This window comes from Gobius niger (assembly GCF_951799975.1).
Source record: "Gobius niger genome assembly, chromosome: 11".
NCBI classification, from domain to species: domain Eukaryota; kingdom Metazoa; phylum Chordata; class Actinopteri; order Gobiiformes; family Gobiidae; genus Gobius; species Gobius niger.
In genome coordinates this window covers 8,241,404-8,268,954 of record NC_136862.1, presented here as the reverse complement: position 1 = coordinate 8,268,954, position 27,551 = coordinate 8,241,404, and the positions used below count along the sequence as shown (strand labels likewise).

The 27,551-nt window shown below is 41.1% G+C and overlaps 2 protein-coding genes across 2 annotated transcripts in view; both read right to left on the bottom strand.

Moving 5' to 3' along the window:
- clmpa (CXADR like membrane protein a) overlaps positions 1–27,551 on the bottom strand; it is a 358,126-nt gene that overhangs the window by 83,244 nt on the left and 247,331 nt on the right. The gene's annotated exons all lie outside the window — the stretch shown is intronic.
- The window catches only part of LOC306969865 (uncharacterized protein), a 48,529-nt gene continuing 26,392 nt past the window's right edge, over positions 5,415–27,551 (bottom strand). The window contains exons 2-3 of the mRNA XM_079565620.1: positions 8,745–8,874; positions 5,415–7,204 (exon numbers count right to left, since the gene is read on the bottom strand). Of these exons, the coding sequence (XP_079421746.1) occupies positions 5,478–7,204; positions 8,745–8,874 (1,857 nt within the window). The 3' untranslated portion in view covers positions 5,415–5,477. The remainder of the gene's footprint in view (positions 7,205–8,744; positions 8,875–27,551) is intronic.

Sequence of the window (27,551 nt, the reverse complement as noted above, 5' to 3'; positions counted from 1 at the left end):
CCACATCTGGATGACGGTTTAGAATATGGTTTTGTGAGAGGGTAAAGGGATTGTCAGTGCCACCATTTTTAACCATTATCACTTTTTTTTTACCACTCTGTTTGTTATGTCACCTGGCCTCACACTCACAGTCAAGCTCCAAGCGTCTGCGTAGCTTTCCATTCCAAAACAGTGAGTTAAACCTTCTGCGCTGGTCTTTCTCCGTGATCCTTTTTTTTTGTTCCTCTTCCCATTTCCACCATGATGAAGTCAAGCCTTTGGGACTGGATACTTGCATCATAAAAGCAGCCTTTAGAAATCCCCTTCATAGTCTTTTCTCATAGTTAGTGCACAGTCCACTCGAGTGAGCCAACTGGTAGTCTGATTTAGAGCCAAGGTGATGGAGGAGAGGGCTGACTAAGGACCGTATAGCAGAATATGAAGTAATGAGTGATTGCTGCTACTGCTTAGGCCAAACCAGAAAGCCACATGTATGCTAATGGCAGACGGGGTCATTTCAAAGTTGCATGGTAAGTAACGTAGTGGCGCTGAATGTCAAAGTGGTAGCACATGTATTTCATGGTTAATATGAAAGATGACAGCTGCGTAAAAGCGGCGATAAAACATGGCGCCACCGTTGTTACGGAGGTATTAAGAGTAATTTAGGACTAAAAGCTAAAATGGGATAGCCGCAGTGTTTCAAAGAAAGTGGTTGGGTGTTATGCCTGTCAAAGTCCGTAGAGATTGGTGAAAAATGTATTAGACATGCATGGGTGAGTGGATGGGGGAAGCACAGAATTCAACGAAGAAATGAAAACATAAGAAATTGCTCACATGAAATCAAAATTGTGAATGATGAGTTTGTCCCCTGGGTTTGGCTTGGTTTCTGTGGACCCATAAAAAAAAATATGGTGGAATTACTGTCACTGTTTTGTAGTTAAAATGTTTGTATAAGCTCCCAATGGTCCAGGTATGTCCCATAATAAAGGTCTAGCAAAGTGTTCAACTGGAATGGACACCTACCCAGTCCAGGTGGCAACTTTGAAAGCTTCGACAACAAATTGTACAATCAACTTTGACATTTGTTAATACTTCTTTAGACATGAATTTACAAACTGAAAATACAATGTCAAAATGCTGCATTCACTTGTACTGAGAATTTATGGTGTGTCTGTAAGCAACTTTTAACGCTTTTAGTTAATGCATGTATCCTTTACTGGTTTATATTACATCCCGCAAGTTCCATGTGTAGGTACATGTAACGGAAAAGTACTTAAACCTGTAAATACACGTATAATTACACATCAAACTGCAAGATTTATTAAAGGCATACAAGTGTCAGCTTCCCTTGGTCCACGTGGTCACAGGCCATAGCGTCTCACTTTAGGTTACAGCCTGCGCTGATGTACAGTTACACATTAGCATAAAGCTGGCACATCTATAAGACGGCCATAACACCTGCTACTACACACTGTACATCTTTGTTACACTTTGTACCCCTTGTTACGCATCGTATACATGCGTTTCCAATGACATCACACATAGCTCCGACCTCCATTTTGAATACGGAAGTAGAATTATGCAGTACTATATAACAATATCTCTACTTAGGATGAAAATGCAAGACAACTGATTGACAGTGGCATTTTTATGTAGTAGTAATCATTGCTCAAGAAGAACAGTTAAAACACGGCCCCAGAGAACACACATTTATGTGATGTAACCAGCAAATGTGGCACAGACGTAGCAGCTCTGTCTGTCGAGCTACAGCAGGATTTACTAAAGATCTGCTTCACTCCTCAGACTAAATTAGCACATCAAAGGGATAACAGAAAACCTTTCAATGAGATTTTTACAGTTTTGTCATGTCAACAGAGTCTCAGTCTGAGTCAGTGTTTAAGCTGTTCAAGACACTAGCATGCTGCCGGTTAGCAACTGTCAACCATTGTCAATGGCTTCAACACATCTCACACTGTGTCTTACATCTATGAACACTGAGAAAATACTACAGTAACAGCTCAGCTCTGACCTCTGTCACATGTTGTATCCAAGGCTAGATGTTTGGAGTGTGGGGGCTTTTTCTTGGAAAGGCTTATTGTGTTGAAGCTAAATGCTGACTGGTAGCATGCTAACATCTTGAGCAGCTAAAACACTGACTCACTGGTTTCTTCACATCTGGGCCGTGTTTTATCTTCTTGAGCAATGATTACGAATACATAAAAATGCCACTGTTAATCAGTTGTCTTTCATTTATATCCTGAGTAGAGATATTGTTGCATAATTCTACTTTGGTATTCAAAATGGCTGCCACGTTATACACCTTTATTAAACCTTGCACTTCAAGTTATATTTACCTGTACTTACATGCATTACTACTTTCTTGTTCCTTGTACCTACACATTGAACTCGACGGTGGTAATCGAAAGTGTAACTCTATTTTGGGTGAATGTACATTAAAATTATTGTTCTTGAAATCACCATTTTGGAATCAATTATAGATAGCATGTGTGTGGGAGTAAGATGCAACAGTGAAATGTGTGAAGAAATTATTGTGTGAAGTTTTGCCATGTGAAAATATAAAGTTTGGAACTGCAGGTTAAACATCTCTGCACTGACCGCACCACAATCTATTCCCCGTCTGTCCGATCTGGCCTGTGACATTTTTACTGCGGACGACTGGCCGCAAAACGCCCGTGCCATCATTATCCAGGGACAAGTCAACATTCCCTCTGAGCCCATAACTTTCCACTTAAACCCTCTCGCTACTCCCCTCCCTCGATCGCTCTCCTCCCTCCTGCAGTCGCTCAGCACCCCCGCCCCGTCAGCAACACGGGGGCCGCTCACTACTACCATGTGTGTGTATCTCTACCTGGGTGACAGCATGCGGGTGGTCCACCGTGCCATTTGGTGACAATAAATCACTCCCCAAACAAAGCCAAGGTGCAATTGTATTTTAAAACACAGAATAGAACCATGTTTATTTTTTGTGTACATTTTATTACAGACACTGCACATCCTTTATACAAAAAAGCGACATAATAGTAACACGCGGGCGAGTGCGCTGTGTTGTGGTAATACTGACGATAATCAAAGTGACATGGTATACATTCTTTCGTTGGCAACTTTGTCGAAACAGTTGAAGGTTTATGGACAATTGGGTGTGACACGTTACTACAAAAGGCAATCCCAAATTAGACAGTGTTGGCAATAACCTAAATTTATTAATAATTGCAAAAACTCCTTACACATCCATTCTTTAAAGATGAAGATCTATTAGACTAATTTAGAACTTGCATTGGGTGTAGCTTATGTTGTTATAGATCATTTGTTAATTATATTTTGGCACTAAAAGCTCGAGTGTCAGTTGGCAAAATGTTACACATTAATGAACAGTACTGTAGTGCTATATTCGTGTTCGGTATACACTCTAATCATAGACTAATCAGAGCTGTTTAAACTTTTGTATATGTTGCACCGCAGTGGGTGGGGACCTTTGATTCCAGATCTAAAATTCAAAACTTGTTTTTACTTTACAGGAAAGTATAATGAAGTTAAGAGTTTAAAAACTTGATGGAAGCTAATCTGCTATGAGGTAACTCTTCACCATGCCAGTCATGTGTTTTTCATCGCTATTTGAATATAATCTTGTTTTTCTCACCATCTGCTGGGATCTTACAATGTGAACCTCTTAACCTCTGCCTGAACCAAGCACATTTTCTCCAGTTTGGCTTTACCCAAATCTAAAAGCCACAAAAAGTGACAAAAACTTGACGAAAACAGCTACAAAAAAACGACAAAAGAGCGACAAAAGATGGGCCGAAAAAACAAGAAAAATGCACAAAAATGCTTAAAAAATTATACAAAAACGCAGAGACAAACAGACAAGTTTTGATCACTTTAGTAGGTTTTCAAATGACTGCATTACACTGCTGTCCAATTGAGAAGCTTTTAAATTTGGGTAAAGCTGAACTGGAGAAAATGCACTCAGTTTGGAAACACTTGTTATATTTTGTTTTTTTCTTTGTTTAAAACACTATTTACATTGTGTGATTCTCATTGAAGACATTGAACTATGAGTGAACACCAGGGATTATGTAGGAAACAAAAGAAGAAATATCTCAATGTATATGTTACATTCTAAATCCCTGTTCGTTCATAAATGCATGCCTTCAGTGAGAATGTACAATGTAAATGGTCTGGAAATAGAAGAAAAATACATACATAATACATAATAAAAGCGTTTCCAAGCTTTTGACGGGTACGGTATATTTAAGTCTAGGGGAAGATTGAATTGGAACGCGAAGTCTCAGCCTATACTGTTGCCCCGTGTACCGAAACATAAGCTATTTATCAAGTTGCCAAAAGCTTCTTTCATGTCACAAGAACCCACCACAGACTTCAGAAGGCCGGGACTGTTTTAACAATCATCTCCTTCACAGCTATTCATTTAATGCACTGCGGCCATATTTCCCCTCTATGGGTCATAACTTACAAAACACTGAAGGAGAAACACCGACAAGTAAAAAGCATTAACATGGCTATTCATCTTAAGTTACTTCTTGTTAATTATATACAACAGGAATTCCATAAGAACAGGTAGACGTCATGTGAGAAGTTATAGTTACTATGAAACATAAAATATAATCACCCAAGCCAACCCTTAAAGCAATTCATTAGTTCCCATTTATACACAGTTAAGGAATCTCTTAATGCAACCCTGTAAGTGAAGTATTTATTACAGGTAGTTCCATACGTCGTCTTTTATTAGTGGGAATACGCTTTTGTAATGGTGCTGCTCAATGACCAATGTGGCCAATAAAAATACCGTAATATTCATGACATCATTACAATAACTTTTATTTACACTTTTATCTATCATAGTTAAGAGATCAGCTTCCGTCCTCACATTGTATTGAATGAGTGTTCGGGGTTAAGTTAAGATAAAGTCAGTTTAGTGAAAACCTTTTTGAATTATACAATACTGCAAATCACGGGATCAGATTTCTTTGCGTTTCCTTAACAAAAACTGATTCTTTGGTCTTAAGATTGAATTTGATTTCTGTATCAAAATGTATTCTTGTGGTACCTTTCATTTTGGGTGTTAATGAACAGCTGCAAGGTCAGATATGTTGGTGTTATGATTTTTAGTGATGTAATACGATTGAGAAACCTATATAAACGTAAACGTAAATAACTGACAATCTTCCACAAGATCTTCCTACAAATACTATTGAGAAAACAAAATAAAAATGCACGTTTGGTAGAAGCTGGTTCCTTCATCACTTTTCACATGTCAAAGTCCATTTTAATTTATAAATCTTCTAGTACCTTTATGTACAGTCAGTTTGTACAACATACTGCAAACCCCATTTCACATATTCCAAGAGCTTCTGGTTCTCCAAGTTCCGTTGGTCAGGCTCTTGCCAAAACCGATTCATTCTTTAACTCCAATATTCTTCCTACTGGTCATCCAAACCTTACTTATACTGTCCTCCACCTCACACAGTAGTCATGACTTTCAGCGAGCCTGTGCGGAAACGTAGGATCTTCTTCTTGAGCGCATGTGAGGCCTTTATCTTGACAAAGGCCTTCTGCTGTAGCGGAGCCCCTGGCGCTGCTGCTGCTGCCGCCGCCGCCGACGCTGCTGCCGCTGCTGGCTGTGGGTGGGTCAGCTGAGGGGGGAGCTGCTGTGGCCACACCAGCCCACCGCTCTCGTCCGAATCGCTGGATAAGGAACTGGAATCAGGCGAGTCTGCTTCGCTCGAGCTAGACTCCGACTCCCCCTGCCCCGCGTGGTGATAGTCCTCCACCGGCCTCGTGTCCAGCTGGTACTCCACATGTCGTTCGTGATGGTGGGAATGGAGATGGTGATGGTGGTTGTGGTGGTTCTGGACGGGGTAGGCGTAGGCGGGGTGCGGGGTCGGGCGAGATTTGCGAGTACGCCTTGCGCATTGGTCCCTTTGGTTGGAAGCTGGGTGGGCCTGCCCGTGGGCCTGCCCATGTGCCTGCCCGTGCGTCTGACCATGCGGCTGCTCGGCCTCGTCTTGGCTAAGCTCCAAGGAGGACTGCCATCTTCGGTGTTGCCCGTTGCCGTGTTGTTGCTGCTGCTTCTTGCTTTTGGACTGGCTACCTCGACTACCCCTGCTCCCGCTTCCGCTGCCCGCACCGTCGCGCTCTACCGTGTTGTACTTGCGCTCCGGCGCCCTTTGCAAGCTGTTCTCCGACTGCGACCTGCACGCTTTCTTACCTTGCTTCCGAGCCGCGCCATTTTTATCGCTCTTTTTGGCATTGCTTCGAGATCTAGACGGCTGACTTTGCGCTGGTTGTTGTTCCTGATGTTGATGTGCTCTTTCCGGGGAATAAGTGCTCCTGTTTGGTTTGGAAGGACCGGAGCTTTTCCCAGAGCTGTGATGGTGGGGGTGATGGTGCGCATAAGCCCTGGTCGAAGCTCGGCAAGGCTGGGCGGGGATGTACTCCGCGTTGACTAAATGTTCTTCAGGGGGAGGCAGTTGCTGGGGCTTCGGTAATGCTTGTGAATAGCCTTGGAAGTTGTGTGGTGAGTCGGGATCGCTATTGCTTGAGTCTACATGGGTTGGGACTACCCGACAAGGCGGATATTCTAATGATATTGATCGATTAGCGACCACTGGAACTTGTTTAGCTTTGTGATAGGGACCAGGTTGATGCTGGACGCTTTGCTGGAGATGATGATAGGGAGGTGGGGGTTCGTCGAGATAAGCCATCCCTTGATATCGTTCCTGATCCAGATTATGAGCAGCTAGAGGCGGAACTCTATCTGGAACTTGCGATTGGACAACTGGAGAAGGAACTTGAGGAATCACCTGAACGGGCACTTGCTTAGGCGTCGGCTGCTCGTCTTTGCGACATAAGCTGCTCTGTCTCACCACTCCAGTTGCACGTGCGTCAGGTGCTAGGCTAGTGCGAGGTTTAGAGGGTCTTGGCGGAAGGGCTTTTCGCTGGATCAATCCGAAAATGTATGTCTCGGCTTTCTGGGCCTGCTGGCTACCTTCTTGGCCCTGCTCGAGACTCTTGAGCTCTGCTAAAGCATCCGCAAACAAGGTGCTTCTGGTTAGGTCCGAGAGCCAGTTGTCTCTTGGCTCAATGTCTCCATTTCCATTTGGAGCTGATAAAGAACGGGGAAATCTTTGATGAAAGGCAGAAGCTTCAACTGGTAAGAAATCTTCCTTGGGTGAAAAGACTTCTCCTGCAAAACAGAAAATAGACATGCAAACCATGTTAATTTTCAAGGAACGTGTTTTATATGCTTTGGTAACAAGCAATTGCTCATAGCTCACAATTTTGTTTTAAATCAAGAGCTTAAAGGGATATTTCAGGATTTTTGACATAGGGCCTCATTTCCTAGTTATCCAGAGTGTTGCTGATACCTGGAGATATTTTTTCTGTAATTCATGCAGTTCTTCTGTTTGAAGAGTTTCGTGGCGCTAGGCTAGTGCAAGGCTAGCCTGCATTAAAAACTGTCTCACGCACTCCACAGTGCACCTGAGGCAAATCACTTATAATGCCAGACTAACGATATAAATGTCTGTGTCGATAGAATAATTTTTGGAATATAACTGACCTTGCATCACATGAATGATCGCATTTTGAGGGACTATTTTCTAGCAGATCACTCCGCCGCTGCGTAGCTTATAAAAACACGAAGCAGATGCTGCTCAAATATAAGTTATTTTAAATGCAATCGACACAGACATTTATATGGTTAGTCTGGCGTTATAAGTGTGTCAGACTGTTTTTAATGCAGGCTAGCTGATATCGTAGAAATGTGCTAGCCTTGCATTAGCCTGGCGCCACGTAACTCTTCAAACATAAGAACTGCATGAATTACAAAAAAAAAATATCTCCAGGTATCAGCAACAATCTGGATAACTAGGAAATGAGGCCCTATGTCAAAAATCCTGAAACATTCCTTTAAAAATCAAAGGTCAAAGGTCAGATGCCGCTTAGAACATCTTTGTAATATTTCGCTGACAATTAACCATGTGTTTAGTTCTATCGGACAACCCTTGAATAAAAAGTGGGTGTGGTTGCCCGTTAATTTCTTAGCAGTGATTATGTGAGGGTAGCATTTCTTAGGTTGCATATATTATTTGTATACCATTCAAGTTCTCCAGACTTTTTTCAACAAAAAAACACCTGTTCATTTAATTGTAGCCAATAAAACCTAATGATCTCTTCACTGACAATCTTTGAGCATCTGCCTTTTCATTTTCCCCCTAAACCAATGCATCTGTGCTTTTGCTAGACACAGGAGTGTTGATCACCCAAAAGGACTGGATAACAGCCATTGCGTGCTTTGTGCAACCTTCCAACCCACTGTGTCGTGATGAGTATTTAGAGACACAGGATGCTTGGCCACTCAGGGGCATGTAATCGATTTGTGTGTCAGTAATAGCCCCAGTGCATGCAACATGAGCAGGATCGTTGCTATAATGATGAAGGAAATGAATCAGACTGCTCTGTGTTGGAGCTTCTGATGACGTAAATGATTTTATGACTAAGGCATCTCACTAATGAGCTGTGGAGCTTATTCAGGTATGTTAGATGATATCAATACTGACACTACTTTTGTTTTTGTCTTTCTCAACATAACTTGTTGTGAAATTTGCGATTCTTCCTAACATCACATCTATCTAAGCTGAAACTAAACTGCTCTATTTAGAAAAAATAGGCCAAAACGAGTTACATAATTGTCCCGATTTGAGTTTTGGAGTTGATATTCTTACCTGCAGGGGGTTGGCCGTCCTCCAAAACCGTGGGGAGATCGGTTAATTTCACCTCAGCGTTCACCTTGAGCTGGGCCACATGCTGTTCCAGAGACGCCATTATGCCCCATGGTGTGCACTGCAAGCTGCTCTGAAAGAAACAACACACAAAACGCTAAAGTTAGAAGCAGAGAAAAATAAAGGCTCCCCGAAACCCTGCAATTATATAGACTTCGACTAGGAGGATTTTTATTCCATAAGCCAACACTGTCTTTTCATCTGTCTGAGAGTCGCAGCTCTGCCAAAATATACCATGGTCTAAAATCCCACTTGACATTTATGTGGCTTATTCGGTTGCTGTAGCTACGGCCGCACTCGATCGGCCTGAGCCTCGCACAAACGCTGGAGAAGTGTGATGTGTAAATGTTCTGGGTCCATGTAATCGGTATTCCAGTAAAATGACACACATAAAAGGAAATGTGCTGGGAGAATTTCACCAATTTTCCAAAGCGATATCTTTAAACTGGTGGGATATTGATATAAACACCCGAATGAGTCTGTAAACATAGAGACACATGATACAATATTTCTGACTACATTTCAAGGATTGCATTTTGTAAAACGACATGAAACATTATTATGTTCCTTGTCCGCCCAAATACAGTAATTGGAACAGAGCATTTTGGCATTCTTTGTTTACATGTTTGAGTCTTGGCCTGAACATGAGTTTCCATTGCAGCTGCTGTGGAGTGAGCGGAGCAGCCCGAAGTGTGACCAGACGAATCCTTTCAACACCCGAGATATTTCAGCATTCGCCGGAGAGAGTGTGTGCGCTCAACTATGAAAAGTACTGCCAAGCTACTACGGTACTACGAAGTTATGAAGCTCGCTCCTGCAATTAAAACAAGTTGACCCCAGAACATTACACAAAAAAAAGCCCATCGTGAGAGATGGAGGTACAGCTAAGAAGTTGCTGTTACAGATTTTGAACCTGGTTCAGGGTGTATTTTATTTGTAATTACTGGGTCTATCCACATTGAATAATTGGCTTCTCTGTTTGCATCACGGAGAACTTGCTCACATTAGTATCAGAAAGTGGTGGCTTTATTTCAGCACACAGGCCTATAGTTGTTGATCTTTGAGGGGACTTTAAGCTACAGGATTATGTATTTGTGGAGCCAGTCACTAGCAAACATTGATCAGGAAAAACACATGTGGATTTTTGTTATAAAACTTTGTAGAGCAGTGTTTCATACAGGGGGTGTAATTATTATAGATAAACGAAGATGAGTCTTTTATTTATTTGTCTATCCTTTTGTTATGCACACTCAATGTCTCACTTGTATATAGGCCTACATAGATAGAAAAAAGTTAACAGTTACAAATTATTATACTTGCAACTCTCTACAACCTTTACTTTTTAAATTCATATCAAGAATCATCAGAATCATAGAACAATCATAGGCCCAACCTGTAGGGGCAGTGGTTCCCAACCTTTTTTCCATGAAGCCCCCCCTGCACGTGCTGTATTCGGGCCACGCCCCCAGTCCAAAATTTTGGTCCCCACAAATGTATCAAAACATGAAAACAATTGCTAATAAGTATTTATTGTGAACAAATAAACTGAAATTGCAGTGTGAAATGCACCTGTAGTCCTTACGCAGTAATATTTGATGATTTTAGACCATTTATTTGCTCAAATAATATCATTTATGACCTGACCCTTGTCCCTATAGCTACATTTGCCTTAAAAAAAAAATAGAAAAGTAGAGAAAAGAGCCACTGTTACTGTAGCTGCTAGGTCACTACTGGTAAACATCACACACACTTAAGACACTGTCTTCGTGTGAACTCTCGATAGTTAACTTGTAACAAACCTGACTTTCACTTTTGTCCCCATAAACTTCAACGACTTCACCGCCGCTCTCTCTGAACACTGGTTCACTTCATTCCCGCACTTCTGTTTGTTTCCATTCCACTTTAAAAGAGCATTTAACAATCAACATTTTAACAGGGAAAAGCTGTTTTGTGCAACCTCTATCTGGAGGGCTCGCAACATCTGTATTCTCTCATCTCCAGGAACACAATTAAACACGTATTTATCTGCCGTTTGCTAACAAATAAATAGCACCGTGTCCCAGAATAAGATGCAGGCACGCACATTCCTTGACTATGGATAACACCGCAGGCTCTATTATCACAACAGTGCGGCGATAACGGGGCATTCTCTCCCTCACACACACACACACACACACACACACACACACACACACACACACAAACAAACACACACACACGCGCACACACACACGCACTCAGACGTAAGCCAAAGGATGGGAACTGTCGTATTATATTGCATGCAAGCTGTCTAAACAACATAGCAGGACGTGGAAGGCAAGAGAAGGGACAGGCGACCAGAAGTTCATTTTCATTTTTCAAGTGCGCTTATTTATTTCATTGTTGTTTAGTTTAACAGGAGAAACTCTTTGAAATTAATGCCGTTTCTTAGTGCAAAGGTATGGCAAGCCTGGCTCACTTACTTAAGTTCCTAGGTTGACTGTCTGGCACTCTTTCCAGACAGTGGATCAGTTTACAAATACATAGTTACAGCACTTTTCCTGTAATGTCTAGCTCGTTGCTATAATAAGAAAGTACATACAGTGACATACACACAAAACTGTCAAACTCAAAACCAATAAAACAGGAAGATAATGTCAATTCATTCCATACAATAGTACTTTTTCATTTATTTAAGGGAACAGGCTACCGTTTTTTCATACTGAGATATGTTCTTGAGTTTAGACGAGTTGATGCGTACCTGTCTGGTGTTTGTGCGTGCCCTCAGTCACGCAAAATGACCAAAGATGTTGTTGCATTTGGCCTCTCCCAATGTATTCCTATAGCTCCAAATGGGGTGAGGTTAGAAGTGGCCAAGCTCTTTCACGGGCACACACAAAGACCAGACAGGTACGTATCAACTCGTCTAAGCTCAGGTAAGAACATATCTCAGTATGGAAAAACGGTGGCCTGTTCCTTTAAGCTGAGACAACTATAAATGACTGTCTTTAGTGCTGTCTCAGAAGAACTCATCAGGCATCAAAACATTCTATCTAAAGAAGAAAAAAAATGGTGCAAATGGTGCCAGGTATTGATGACAGTTTATTTTCCAATGCCAGTAGTACCTTAGCTTATTTTCTGATACCATTCTTTTCGTTTAGCGGTACCCATCCCCACTGGCAAAATGTTTCAGACCACAAAGAATCCTGCTATCACTGCCTGTGCGGTGCTTAACCACATGACATTTCACCTCTGATCTTTCTTTTGATAACTTTTGGAGATGTTGTTTCTTGTTTTGGAGATGCTCTGACCCCTTCTGACCCCGCTATCGACTACTGTGGGACCGATTTGTTCCATTTTGCAGTCCATCCAGTGAACTAAACTGAATTCAGTCACCATTCTAATAACAGTTTTGCTGTTGTTGAGATATCCCTCTGTGCTGCCGGGGGGACCTGTCGGGAGCAGCAAGACGAAGATGCACTTTTAGGTTAAAAGGGGAAACCAAAAGCAATCCAAACATGCAAACTCCACAAAGGAAGGCTTCACATAGTCCGGAAACTGAGCTTGATTTGAGACTGGGGCCACTATCTCCGTGTTTAGCAGCCGTACCAGTCTTGTAATTCGATGAAAAACTCCCTGGTCCTCGGCTTCACTATAGCCTCCGCGCTTTGTGGTTTGTGAACTGTGAACCTGGGTCTGTTTGCTTTAGTTCATAGCCCCCCGGAGTTTAGCAGAGCCAGACAGAAAAACTATCGGCGGCACCTCAGTTGTGGAACAGCCAGCCTCTTCAGCTAAGAGCCGCTCCGTCTCCGGGGGACTGTAAAACTTTACTGACAAGCCGTTGGTTTTCACTGCTGTCTCCACGGGTCAACAAAAGAGAGTGCAGTGTGAGATTTGGCCAGTTTTCTGTGTGCAGTTCTTATTTACTTCAACTTCTATAAAAAAAACAGTATAGTTGTCCTTAGGTTTTAGCAATTCCATACTGTTTTAGCACTTGACTCCAATGGTTCTCATCTTGCTTGCCTTTGTTGAACTTGAAATTCATCTGCTCAAACACAACCCATGGAATAATGAATTAATACTTGATTAATTGAATGAATGATTTCTGTGATTTTGGTCTCGATCAGGACTTCACAAACTCCTCTCCTGGTGCAAGTGCTGAATGAGCAGAGGTTCAGGTTCCTGTCTCTCTTTCAGGGGAATAATATCATTTCAAACTCCTCTTCGTGGTTCATAACAATACCGCGTGGCTGCTCCCAGTGCGTCCCGTGATGTGCCATGATAATGAGAGCTCAATAAAGCGCTTTGTTCTTGTCTAATTACTAGTGTAACCTATTTTAGATCATTGTTGCCATGCTGCTCATACCAATGTAACAATCACTATTCCTCTGAAGAAATGATGTAATTAGGAATGCACTGATCCGATTCTGGTGTCAGATATCGAAGAAATTACGATATCTGCCGTGTTGGGTAGTAACTAAATACATTTATATAGAATACTAATTTTAAACAACTGTATTCAGGTACAGCTACTTTTTCATTTGAAGGTATTTAGAATATAGTTAAAATCAAACGAATCACAGGATGAAGGTGGATAAATCAAGCACACCCTGTTTCCTCCACCCTCCACCACCTGCTGATGATCATCATAGTGTGCAGGGAACAGACTGACCTTGTGGTCCTTGAGATATGAAGGCATCCTCCTCTGCCTACAGCTGTTTCTCACACTAGGTGGTGGAGGGCGGAGAGAACAGGGTAGGTGTGCTTGATTTATCCACCTTCATCCATGTTCAGGGTCTTCCTTGGATGATGAATTTCTCACAGGACTAGATGCAAGTTGGACATTTTTATACTCACTACTGCCACCTCAGGTCTTACGCGTAACTGCAGTTTCTATATTAAGCTCGTGCATGATGGCACTTTAACGTCTTTTTGAGTGACAGAGCAGGATTTTAGAGGCAGTTGTGGTGAATAGGTCTGGACTCATTCTACACATTGGGACATGGCTGGGACATGTAGGGGGAGGGAAATGCTTAGTTTTAAAATGTTTAAACCCTGTATAGTCCCTTTAAATTCCAGTTTCATGTTATTAATATTAATAACCCCGCTAGGGAAAAGCTTTACTTTGCTGGTAAATGAGTGAGCCTAAATATCTTCTTAATCATCTGCCACTTTAATGCATTAATATTATGCAAATCAACGCAAATCATACATTACAAAACACATTTTAAGGCGAGTATTCAGTACTCTGTGACTAAATACAGTATGCAACCCAACATATCGGCTGCAAATATACTGAACCGAAAGCCGACCCGTATTGGCTCTCACGGCTTTCGAAACAACTTTAACCAACTAATTCTGAGTTTTGACGAGAGAATTTAATTGCAAACTGCTGCAGCTAGCAACAGTATGCTAATGCTAACGGCATCAAGGCCGGGACAGATTGATGATTGGATCACATAAAGTAGCCTAATAATCTAAAATCTGCCACTGCAGTCAGTAGCCAAGTGTTTGTATTTAGTTTATGAAATGCTGTTAAGGAATAACTGATATAAATGTGTTATGCACAGGTGGTAATGATCAGATCACTTCATGTGAGTTGTTCATATTAATGTAGCTTAAATAGCCGGTCATTTATTTAGTGTTGGAAAGTACAGTTATTCTTGTTTGATGTTTTTTTCCCGTTACAGTTTATTAATAGATATCCTATAATAACATCTTGTTTGCAAGAAATAATAGGACTTTATTGATCTCACAATGAAGAAAAGAGGACCAACTTTTTCACTCACAGCAACAACTTTTAAGAGAGAATCTTGGTATCGGTTAATGTCTGAAATCGGCTGATACTAAAACGCCCAGCAACAGTTTAAAAGTTTAAGTAAAAGCCATTCAGGTAAATGTATGCAAATAGAACAGAAGAAAAGCTTTGAAATTAAGAGGAAAATAGGCAACAACACAGTAATAACACTGCAAAAGGATGGTAATCATAGCACAGTAACTAGGAATAAAATGGGATAGTGCATTTTACAGACTAGTTTCCATATCAATGGGGATAATTTCTTGAAAGCAGAATTTCAACAAGAGCCTTTGAGATCTGAATATTGCCACGTTCCTTCTGCTCAACTACTGCATTACTTATTCATCATACAAATAAAAACTGCAAAGCCATAAATGTCCTCCCCGTTGTACAACCAAACCACTCACTTAGCCATTGTCAAAACTGTATGTCTTTGTTCGTCCACGAGCCGTGGCTTTTGACTGGCCCCTGTTCAGTCACACTGCTCCCTGATTCCATAAATCTCTTCAGCGCGTCGACAAAAGCTGCTCGAGTCAGCGGCGGTGACAGCGAGAGCTCCATGTGCATGAGGTTGGCCCCGAAATCAGAGCGGAGCCCCATAGACCGCTTCGCATCACAAAACCCCCTCCACGTGTTTTCACTTCCAAGTCCTCGGTGGATAAAGCACACCAAATGTTCTCTGTTAAATATTAATGCACTTTTATTTATGGCATTGCTTCCACATAAGACGCAAGAATGGATCAAAAATCAGTTTGAGCAGGTTTAGAAGTGGGTTCCTTCGTAGGGAATCATAGCCACCATTGGGTCAGGCTTTTGACCAGGTTTGGCTACCTTTAGCTGTCCACATGCTTTATGTACTTTGGCCTGTAAAAAGTTTGGAAATACTTTTTATCTGTTGGCATTTCTTTATTTTCAACACTGTTTATGTTGTGTGATTTATATTGAAGACATTAAAGCAGCACTAAGTAATTTGTTTACCTTAATGAATCCTTTCCGTAGTCCCTCTGTGGGTAATGCATATATGTTAATGGGATGATTGGGGGGGGGTCTTTCATCTCCCCCTGGTGTCTCTGGCCAGAAAACCACAATTGCAACTTCGCTGCTTCGTTGGAGGCCCCAATACACATGATGAAGAAGAAGCTAACAGGCTAACGGGCAAAGCTAACTGTGGGCTAGCGACACATAAACAATATTCACAGCCAAGTTTGAGTGACAAAAATGATCTCCATTGTGTAATTGGATGTACAATATCCCTCTCTCACTTCGCCTTTTCTGTCAGTGAAGTATTTACGCTCACGGATAATTAATGAGTAAAAAAACGCAACATGCTACGGCACCTGCAGTGGCGCTTATGGGGGCATGAGTTACTTAGTGCTGCTTTAAACTATGAATGAACACATGAGGCTGTGTAGGAAACAAAAAAGGGTGAAATAACAAAACTTAGGCATTTCCTTATTGAGCTTCATCAGGCCGTTACCTGAAATGGCTTTCAACAGTCTGTGAAGTCAAAACATTTCTGGTGACTATAGTGATGCCCATGAAAACGCCAAAAGTGTGCAAATCAGTAATCAAAGCAAAAGCCGTCTCTTTTGAACTTTATTTAGTTTAGATAACAATGAATGCCTTCAGTGAAAATCTATGATGTAAATGGTCTTGACATAAATGAAAAGGCCAACGCACACACACAGACACACCAAAAAAAACGTTTTTAAACTTTTCACGATGAATGAATGCGCTGTGAGTGAGTGAATTGTGGTGATGGTTGCGCGCAGAAATGGTGCTTCATCACTATTCACTACTGGATTTGTCTGTTGTTGGCATATCTAAAAGGAAGATTCTTCACAGTTAAATCATCAGAACAAGGCCAGAGAAGCTGTCTGGACTTTACATGAAGAGAACTACCATATTTCACAACATCAGCAGTCGGGGAAACAACATAATTATAAGTTTATCAACTCAAGCCTGTTAAGTCGATTGGATCCTTTAAAAAAAAAAATACAGAGCTCCAACTATTTGTCAGAAGTTATTACCCAAGTCGAAAGCCTCGCAATAATACAAGAGAAGACATAAAGCGGGGAAATGGACTCAGCCGGGAAACATCCGCACGCTGCAGGAGAGCAATAAACCAGAGCTGTGGAGCTGCCCAAACATGGACACAAAGACCATTGTGTGGAGTCATGTTGGGCTGCTGTGGGAAATTGGAACCAGAAAAGGGAATCATAAAATTGTCTAAGAGTATATTTGGTTTTGTGGGGAAATATTGCAACTGATGACATTATTGATCGGCTACAGTGATGCTATGAGGCCCTTGATTTTTTTTGTTATCTTCCCATGAGAATCTTAGTGAGTTTAAAGACCCAGTTTGTTTTTGCAATGTCTACAATTCACAGTGTGGACTTACACTGTAATTAAGTCATTAAGTCAAGTGATACGACCACCAGTAATGACGAAATAATTGAAATAATTATATTTAAAGACGCTCCACCCTTGGGTGTTTTATGGACAGACGTTTTTCTATTTGAAAGTTATTACTAAGAATTCAACCTGGGTAGACTCAGAAAGACAAAAGCAGTAATTAGGAAGATTTATTAACAGAGTATTACTTTTTGGCGATCAGACCCCAGCAGTAGACTTTGATGTAAGAACTGAAGTCAGTATGGTTGGACAGGTTGGAGTTAGGGATGTCTTCCCCGGAGCCTGGACACTGGTGGTGGTATGGAAGACCCGTGAAGTTGCAGCAGGTAGAGGCCGTGGATGGAAGAGGCGGAGATGGGGCGGAGGCGGGTCGCAGCACAGCTGGGAAGCGATTGCTAGAGGCTTAAAAGCAGGACAGACGGCGGTGATTGGCTGCCACGGAGGTGCGGCTCTGCGCTAATGGGCCGAGGTGGAGGTGTGGCCCTCAGGGAAGCGATCACTAGTTGGAGGTAGGTGATGCTGATATATGTCTCCCAGGTTGAATTAACACCTAGGCCTCAAAAGAAGGCTCCAACAGTTCAGCTCTGACAAAGATGGTTTTCTACTTGGTTTACAAAAATTACAAGAAGCAGCAGTGTAAGCAGAAAATAAATCTGAGCACGATTTGAAAACAAGCTCTCAGGCAAACAGCGGATCTTTCCTTTGACCACAAGAGGACTCCCACTGTGAAGACTAGTAAATCTTTACACCTATCTTTATATTTTATTATTAAATCAATTAGTCTCAATTTGGCGATTGGGAAAAAAGAAAGAAAGACTTCTGCCATCTCGGCCTGTTTCCACTCTGGTTGTTGTGGCTTTCTCTGCGCCACAACAAACGGAAACCCAAACATCGAGCAGCTGTGGGTCGACTGCAGCATCTTATGCAACGTTTGGCTCAAACACTAAAGAATCTCGAATTCAAAAGGCTTTATTTTAAGAACATTAAAAAACTTCTCATAACCAGAGCATTATTAGGTGTCGTAATAGTTCACATTGGCCGGCTACAGCCCCGCTCCGACAGCAATGTTCTGGAGGTGATTACCTGTTACACAACCCTGACATAAATAGTTTAGTGTAGGAGCGGAAAGTGATTGGATACTGTAACCAGCTCGTTCAGAAGGTTAATCACCTCAAAGGCAGCGCTACTAAAACTGAGCAACTGCAAGGTTTTATCCTTGTGCTTATATTCATATCCAGTAAGAGATTTTTGGGAGAGAAAATGAGCACGAGTTACTTCAAACTAGAGCAACTGAATATATTGAGGAAATGCTATAAAACATGCCAAGGTCCTCGCCTTTTTTGGGGGGGGGTTACCTTATAAGTATTTGGTAATAATAATCTCTAAAACATTTATCACTATCTTACACTTTGTTGGTTAGAAAAATGCCATATTTAATGTCAGAGTGTAATTTCCTGATTTTCAAAAGCTCTTCCTATAAGCCCCATCCCCTAGCTCCTCTTTGCTGTGCAGCTGTTTCAATAAAGAGAGAGGGAAAAAAAGTCCATGTGGCCTATGTGCTTGTAGGTGATGCGGTGGCAAGTGTTTTATCTGGAGGAGCTTTCAGGAGCTGCCACCACAGTGCTTAGGAAAGATGCTGGAAAAGACTCAAAGATTACTCAAAAATGAACGAGTGGGTAAAAACACAGCTATGTCTTTTTATGAAAGCAACATTGTAACATGGTAAAAAAAAAAAAAAAAAAAAAGCTGTAAAAAGTCTATTTTACATTATACACTTACTTTAATTTCAATATAAAATCTTTTATTGCATTTTTGGTTCTCATGCTGTGTTATTGTTTTTACAGTTGACACCGCCCCACTTTAATACACTGGCGTTGTCTAATTGTGAAATTGTCAAAGAATACAGAAACGGTCTATACTGATCCATCAAGATGTTTGTGTTCAAATGGTTTATCTTAAGGTTTATGTTTTTATGTCTTTGGGGAATAATGGCACCCAACCATGCCCGCCTTTTATCCACTGGGCTTGCCTGGACTGGCAAAAAAAAAAAAAATGTTTTGAGCATACAACTTTTTTTTTTTCCCTAGGGAACTTTAGGGGCTCCGTAGTTTTCTGATTGGAAACACACCTCTGAGTACAAGTGAGCATGAACACAGTAAAATTCATTAATTATTCTATTTATTAAAGGATATAAAAAGCATAAGTTTGTGTCCTGATCTGTTTGTCAACAATGAAATATGTGTAAGCCATCTCAGGTTGGAGGGGAGCCTATATACAGTATCATGGTTAGCCCAGGGGCCTATGGGTAGGTTAAGTCAGCCCTGCACCCAACTAACTAGACTTTAGTTGCTTCATATCTTGCCAGTGAAAACTCTGTTCCTTTGGTCAACTCTTATCCACACGACTTCTCAGACACAATGTCTGGTCGCAACAGGAGCCGCTGAAATGACCTCTGCACTGTTTTTCTGTCTAGGCATGAGATTCCTACACAATACTTTGGAAAATACAGTTTATATTTACATAACAAAACTTTACAAAAAGAAGCATTTTCATTAAGGTCTATATCAACGTTTATATATTGTCATGCCAAATATTCATTGTTGTCTTTGTACCCGGCGATGTGTGAGAACCAGACAGCATGTGTTTACCCACTGTTAGGTCACTGGAAAGGATTTCAGACGACAAGAGAAGCGTGAGCCCTACATTTGTTTTTATAAGCCTGCGCTCGCTCTGTAATGAAACATAAGACTTCATATAATATCCACAGCAAGTAAAATACACCGCTGAACCCAGACGCCGCACAGCAACCGCACACATTAGCGACATATATGCGAAACACCCATCAAATTCACCCACGCTGTCCCATGCAGCTGTTTCAGACTCAGCAGACATGCAGGTATTCGGCCCGTCCCGGTATGTGTTATTTAACGGGCGACATGTAACCGGAGATCCAGGTTGTAAAAGTGGATAAACGTATGAAATTGTGGGGCTTTCTTTCAACATAATCACGTCGGCGCTGGCCCCGGAGAATGGAAAAGCCGTCACAGTCGGGCGACCTTTGTAAACAGCGGCGCTAAACTCAAACATTCAATCCGAACTTTTCCTCACAGGAGAAACCACAAACGGGGCGGCAGGCTGGTTTACCACTGGGTCCATTTAAACACATACCCCCCCACTTCAACCAAGATAATTTTCTCCAGTTTTACCCAAATCTAAAAGCTTCTCGACTGGAGCCTATAGGCCAGAGTAAAGCCAAATTGGAAAGCTGAGACCTACAAAACTGATCTAAACAGTGTTTTTTTTATTTTGTAATTTTTTGTGTGCATTTTTTGTTGTAGTTTTGTGTGATTTTGTAGGTTTTTTTGGTCATTTTTATTATTTTTGGTAAATTTGTATTAATTTTTAGTAATTCTTTTATAGTATGTTTTTTCTAGTTGTTAAAAATGTATTTTTTGTGATTTTTGTAGTTTTTTTTTTGCATATTTTTTTTGCAATTTTGAATTTGTTTTATTACGCTTTTGTTTGTCATGTTTTACTCTTTTTTTTACTTCTTTTCTTTATTTTTTCAGCATTTTTTTCTATGTATCTTTTTTGTAATGTTTGTAGTATTTGTTTGTTGCAGTTTTCTGTGATTTGGTAGTTTTTTTTATTTTTTGGGGGGGTCGTTTTTTGTATTTTTTTGTAATTCTTTTGTATTTTTTTTCTAGTTTTTTGTATTTTTCATGATTTTTTTCTGTAGTTTTTTTTTAATTTTTATAGTTTAAATTTTTTGAAATATTTTTTGTACATTTTTTTGTAATTATTTGTACTTTTTTGCAATTTTCTTGTAATTTTTTTTATCAAGTTTTTGTTGCGCTTTCAACCTTTACATCTCGTTTTCATCGCTTATTTTAACGCTTTCTCCAAAAAGCTTTCAGATTAAGAAAATGTGCTCAGTTCAGGTGGGGGTTAAGAGGTTAACAAGGATATTCAGTCGGTATCGTAAATGCACTTATGTTTTCGTTCGCAGCTAGAGCGAAAAACAACTTCTGGCTACTTTGTCCTGACTTGTTGTGGGACGATTGAAAAGGCATGACCTGCGCATTAGTGTTGATAGAAATTGCTGACTCATCCATCCGTCTCATGATTGAATAAACATCAGAGTGGAGTGAAAAGGGAGAAGATGCAGGACGTGCTGAATACGTGCATTGTCTCATGGTGACTAAATGGGAAAGCATATGCCAGTAACGTGACTATATAAGAGACACCTCAGGCATCAGCAGACGTTACATACGCGTGATTCAGTCCAACGGCTGTCATTATAAACACAGCCATTCTCTGAGCCTCGAAAGATTGATCATTTCTCCTTTAGGTGAACTTCATGAGAGTGTCCAAACTTCTACCATCCTCCAGTAACTCCATAAGTAACTCCATAAACTCCATAAAGATACAATATTATATAGAACTCATTTAAATTCCTTTCACTTTTCAGTTTAGCTTTTCTATTGTGAAGTAAAGTGAAGAATTATAGTAAGAAATGTCAAATGAATCAGATTTATTATCCAATTTTAGATTTTATTTTTCATTTAAGCATCAAAACCAATTAACTAAAGGGGTAAACTTGCTTGTAGCTTGCAAGTAAATGCCAAAATGCAGCTTGCCGTGTTGGCTCGTGGCACGTCCATAAAGCATGTCATACTTATGTTTACACAGCGTTGCTAATTGCTCTCGCAGACTTCATTAGACGGTCATTTTTCAGCAGGGTCCCAGGAACATTTGCCGTAAGAACTCCTACCCTCTGGAATGTACAACCCTGCAGCTGTTACGTAAAACAATCTGCAGAAGACACCTAATTGAGAGCATATGATTTTCGGGGTTTCCCTGGCTTCAAACTTTGACGAGTATGCGCTTTCCTACCACGGCACTAACAAAAACAACAATATAGTTTGTTTAAAGGTATGCTGCCTAACATTTCAATTTCACCAGATGAATAAAATAAAAGACAGGCATGTATTTCATTTTACTTTAGCGTCCAGCTGCCTATTTTCATCATGTCAATGTTCATACATAATATTTTTGTAAAGGGGACATGCTGTACTTTTGCTAAATCTGCTTTTGGATCTTGCTCTGACGTTGTTGTGAACGGTATAATGCTGTTCATTCACGCATGATAAACCCATTGGATGAGGTTTGGTGCAGAAAGCAAACACTCCAACACTCAGGCCCTGCCCATACGAAGTCAGGCTGAGGACCAAACGCAATCAATCCAGTGCATCGTCCATACGAGCCCGGCGTTTTGGGGGTCCCAGAGTGGAAAGATCTCAAAACGCTGTCTACGTGGCACCAGAGTGGTGTCTGTGATCCATAATCTACTCACCTTATAATGAGTTTTGCTTATGGATCTATGATGGTTTGACTCCGCTCCTCTTTGCTCCACTGCAGTCCACAAGCCACAGGTCACAAGTAGAAAAACACGGCCGAGTCAGTCTGTGTTTTTGGACTGACAGTAAAAGTCACTGACAGGTTTTTCTGCTTTTGTCCCGTTACGTCGGAAGAATAAACTCGCCTCCTTATCTCTTCTGTAGATCCTTGAATCAGTTTAATTTTCACTGTTTACATTCCACAAAGTTTACTGCGCATGCATGCTATAATCTGTGCTAGCGTCACAGCGCCTCACACAGGCCTGGAAGATGAATTGCGCCGTTTTCACAGACCTGAGTCGACCCATGTGGGCGCACAGATTTACTAAGCTGGCTTCGTGCTTACAAAGAAAGTTTCTGATAAGCGTTTTGTCTTCGTGTGGATATAGCCCCAGTTAATGCTCACTACAAATTTAAACCAGGGAAGAGCCAGGTGTATTGATTAATTATTATTATATCTATGACTTGATAATAAGACCACAAGCTTCATCTCACAACAGCTAAGACTTACAGTATATGTCCAGCAGTTTCACTTCCTGACTTTCACACAATCTCCTGTAAGGCCATCGCTGTGCAACGGTTTCAGTAAAGAGAGAAAAAGGGTTGAAGCCATGATGCGTGTTTTTACTTTGCAATGAATAGATTTGCAAGAGATTAAGAGGTGAGGAGAGCGTTTCTTTGGAAACACAGGACCTCAGGAGGAGATTTTTGGGAGCTGTCGAATGAGAATGTCGAGAATAGCCTCTAGTGAAGAAAGATAAAGATGGAGAGTGTGTCTTTAGGTCAATCACTCTTTTTGCAGGTGCTCTTCCAAGGATCCAGGTCAGCGTTAAGAGGAAGAAGGCGATCCGAGGCACTCTGACTTAGATAAAAATCCTTTAATAAAGCAGGTGCCTTGGATCGCCTTCTTCTTTTTAACGCTTCAAAGCCTCTAGTGAAGATTGGACGATTACTCAAATATGTTTTTTGATGAGAGAGTGACATTGTGACATGGTAAAAAACTCTAAAAAAGATGATTTGACATAACACCCTCCCTTTGAAAATGTGATGAACCGCTTTGACTGAGCTGTTTTAGATCCATATAGCATTTCCTAACCAACAAAATGACAGATAGTGATCAAGATGCATGTAAAAAGTAAAAAAGGTGTCTACAAATGAATAATAGCCTTCTGGCAAATTTGGTGATATATTAGATAGAATTCTATATTAAATAGAATGGTATCTCCTTAAGTCAAATTTCTGACCACACTGACACAGACAGTTGATGTGACCGAAGTGTCTTGCCCAATAACATGACTGAAACTGTTAATACTGCCAAGGTTTTTTTATTACCGGACAACCTATTTCCTTCTACGTCCAATGCACTCAGCAGGGTTACCATTTTTCCCCAAATAATCGTGTTTACACATAGCCTAATTAGCTATTTCTGGTGGACTAGCTGACTTCCTCGTTGCCCATTAAAATCCTATTTGCGGTCTACTGCATTTGGCCAGAACACCCTCTCAGCTCATGCTGTATACAAACATCACGGCTGTTGGACGAGCCGTTTCACTTCAGGCCACACACAATCCCTGCAGTTGGAACCATTACAGCGGCGATTTATCTTCCAGATGAATAATAAAGATTAGGAAGGAAAATCAAAGCGTTTCAAATCCGAGTAAGTCATAATCTTTCCATCTGCAAATGATTCTGGCCATTGTAACTTTATTAAAGCAACATAAATCATACCGAGTTGTTCTTTTGGAAGCGAGACAAAGCTTGACGCCCTGTCAGTTAAAGGGGATGTCAAGACCATTAATCATAGCTAACAGAACTGCTGCAGTGAGTAAAGTATGATATCCTTTTCACACAATGTACAGCAAAATCCTGCCTTGATGTGGTCCCTTTACGTGTAAAAACAGCTGATCCTGTAGTTTAGACCTGTACTATATATCATTTAAAGGAACAGGCCACCATTTTTACAAACTGAGATATGTTCTTACCTGAGCTTAGACAAGTTAATGCGTACCTGCCTGGTCTTTGTATGTGCCCATAGAAGAGCTTGTTCGTGTCTAACTTCACCCCGTTTGGAGCTATAGGAATATGCTGGGAGAGGCCAAATGCTAACAACAAAGTTGATCTTTTTACGTGACTGAGGGCACACTTTTCTTCCATACTGTGAAATGTTCTTACCTGAGCTTAGACGAGTTGATACGTACCTGTCTGGTCTTTGTGAGTGCCCGTGGAGTAGCGTGGTAGCTTCCAACTTCACCCCAATTTGGAGCTATAGGAATACATTGGGACAGGCCAAATGCTAGCAACATCTTTGGTTGTTTTGCGTGACTGAGGGCACGCACAAAGACCAGACAGGTTCGTATCAACTCGTCTAAGCTCAGGTAAGAACATATCTCAGTATGGGAAAATGGTGGCCTGTTCCTTTAACGGCTAAATGAATCCAAGAACCACATGCATTTAAGAATATCATATCAGATCATATCATATATCATATCAATCAGTGTCCAGCGAAAAGCACCCTCACATCAAAAGGTCTTGCTTCTCAGGCATTTCCCCATCAAACAAGAGCAATACGTTGATGCTATAGGCACCTTTGATACCTTTAATAGATAACTGAAGAATGAATGCAGGAGACAGCAACAAGGACGATTAAGGCACCTCAAAATGTACGTTGGTATCAGTATTTTTTTACACAACAACACACATCATATATCGCCTGACACCAGGCTTCACTGAAAACTTGAAAACTCTACTGGAGGTAGTTCCATGTCTCAGCGAGAGGCTGTTGCTGCGTGTGAACGGCAGAATACGAGGATGAACGCTGAACGGTCATGTCACGGCCCTATCAGAACACTGATTGGCGACACCTCATCGTTTCCATCTAATAGCAGATCGAGAGAGGCCATGACTGCTGAGTTTCCCTGCGTTCTCCTGGACACTATTGCCGTGTAAACTGCACCCAAGTCTAAGTCCACAAGCTTTTCCAGTTTGCTTAGTGCCACCGTTAAAATTGCGATGCCAGTCTGGATGCAAATCTCTCACCTGCACATCACAAGCCTGTGGCAAAAACTCACTGGCAAAGCTTAATGTGTGCATATGCAAAACCAAGCTGGGTTTATGTTCAGCGCGGCACTCATGAAGAAGCCCAGTGTGCGAGTGTGAGCCGCTACTTATATGGGACCACACGGCTTCAATGGCTGCTTGTTCCCCCTCCAATCGGCGCGCACACATCATTTTTTATATTCATACACACACTGGGGGCCTTGAGCGATAGGCCAAAGAGTGGCATTTCAGGCAGAGGTCAAAACTGCCAGGCATTCCCAACACCGAACAATCAACACTCTGTGCTCAAAGTTTAACAAGACTGCGCTGGGTTGGAAGTAGACACGGATGGCTCATAAGTCTGGTGTTTAAAATTAATATGTAAGAGTATGTAAAATATGCAACAGCTGCCGAGGGTGGGATCCCTCCAGCAGCTGATGTGGCCACTGTTGGTACATAAATAGTGCGAGAGAGGGTAGAAGATAATACCATAAGTGGTACAACTTCTTGGTGATGTTCTTAGAAAATGCTGTCAGATTTGTTTGTTTTTCTTCCACTCATGAAAGCTTAGTGTTGGTGTTACAGTTTGTTTGGGAAGTGAATGTCACATGTCTCTGCAGCACAGTGAGAGCTTGTTAATGTGAATGTGATTCAAATCAATCATTCATTTATTTATGTTTTCAGTCAATGGGGAAAACTCATCGATTCCAAAAACATGCGTAATGGACTAATCCTCCAGCTAGCTACTCAACTAAGCCAGGCTCAAGATCCGGAGATATCTCTAGAAGCTGCGCTGCAGCTGCCCACTGCTCCCGACAGGTGCCCCATGCAGCAGCATTGAAGGATGGGTCAAATGCAGAGGACATGTTTCCCCGTGGAGACAAGAAAGTGTCTCTTTATATTGTCACTTTTGGCTATGCTGTTTTTCAGTTGAAGGTTTTTTTTGGACAGATGTCCGTTCAGTCACAACTAGCATCACTCATTAAAGGACGTGTCTAGGACACAGCAACAGAATGTGCATCACCCCATTTGGAAGACATAATAGTGCCTCTAGTGTAACTACTTTTCTTACAATTGCCATTAGTGCTATACATTTTGGTAAAGGTTCTTAAGCCGTCATCTGTACTCTGTATTTTATATTTACGGCTTAAGAACCTTTGTCGACGATGGAAAACTCCTGTACAACTGAGAGTTTACACCATAATCATTAGTAACTAGATAATTCCACTGTTTTACCCACAAATTGCTTTTTATCTCTTCTACGCTCTGGAAACTGCTGTCAACCCTTTTTTTGTTTTGTTTTTACCCCTTTTCCAAAAGCTTATTTCATAAGCATTGGTGCAAAAGAGATGGTGGTTTGGGGTTAGCCACAATTATAAATAGACCACGACGGACACATATTAGGGCCTGGACCTTCAGATTTCTCTTGGACTCCAGACAAGCAGCCTATTGTCAGCTCTCAGCAGTAAATCAACCACACCATGTTTACTATGCATGCTTTTTATATAGAGCAGAACAGTAGTGCAGCCCATTAGATTAGCCACCCATAGGTTTTTGTGTGGCTGCAAAAATTTATTGCCTGTCCCAGACTTACAATGTCTAAAAATAGGCACTTCTTGTGAATAGAAGGAATTTTAGCTTACTCAACACAGACTCTGTACATTGAGACTTTCCAACTTTCTGTGTATGCTAATTACAGTTAGCATTATATAAGCCCCAGTTATCGATCTGGATCGTGTTGATCGGATATCGCAGTGTACAGACAGCCACGTGTCACACAAGGGGGCGTGGCCTTGATGTGGGGATGAAAACCCCTCATGGATTTCACTCTTTTTAGCCGTTTTCTGGCGGACTATAAACATATTTATCACACACAAGTCAAGTCAAAATCGGGTCCACACAGATTGTTCAGTAGAAGCAAAAAACAGCAGTTGTAGCTACCTTTAGCATATGTAGCATGAAGCTAATGCTAGATTCATTGTAAGAATTTACAGGCTGTTGAACCACTTTTCTCCTCTCCATGTCTCTGTATCTTTATGTAGTGGAAAAATGTATTCATAATTCAGCATTTGTTAAAGTAATATTATAAATAAATAAAATATATATTCTGTTGAATATACTTTT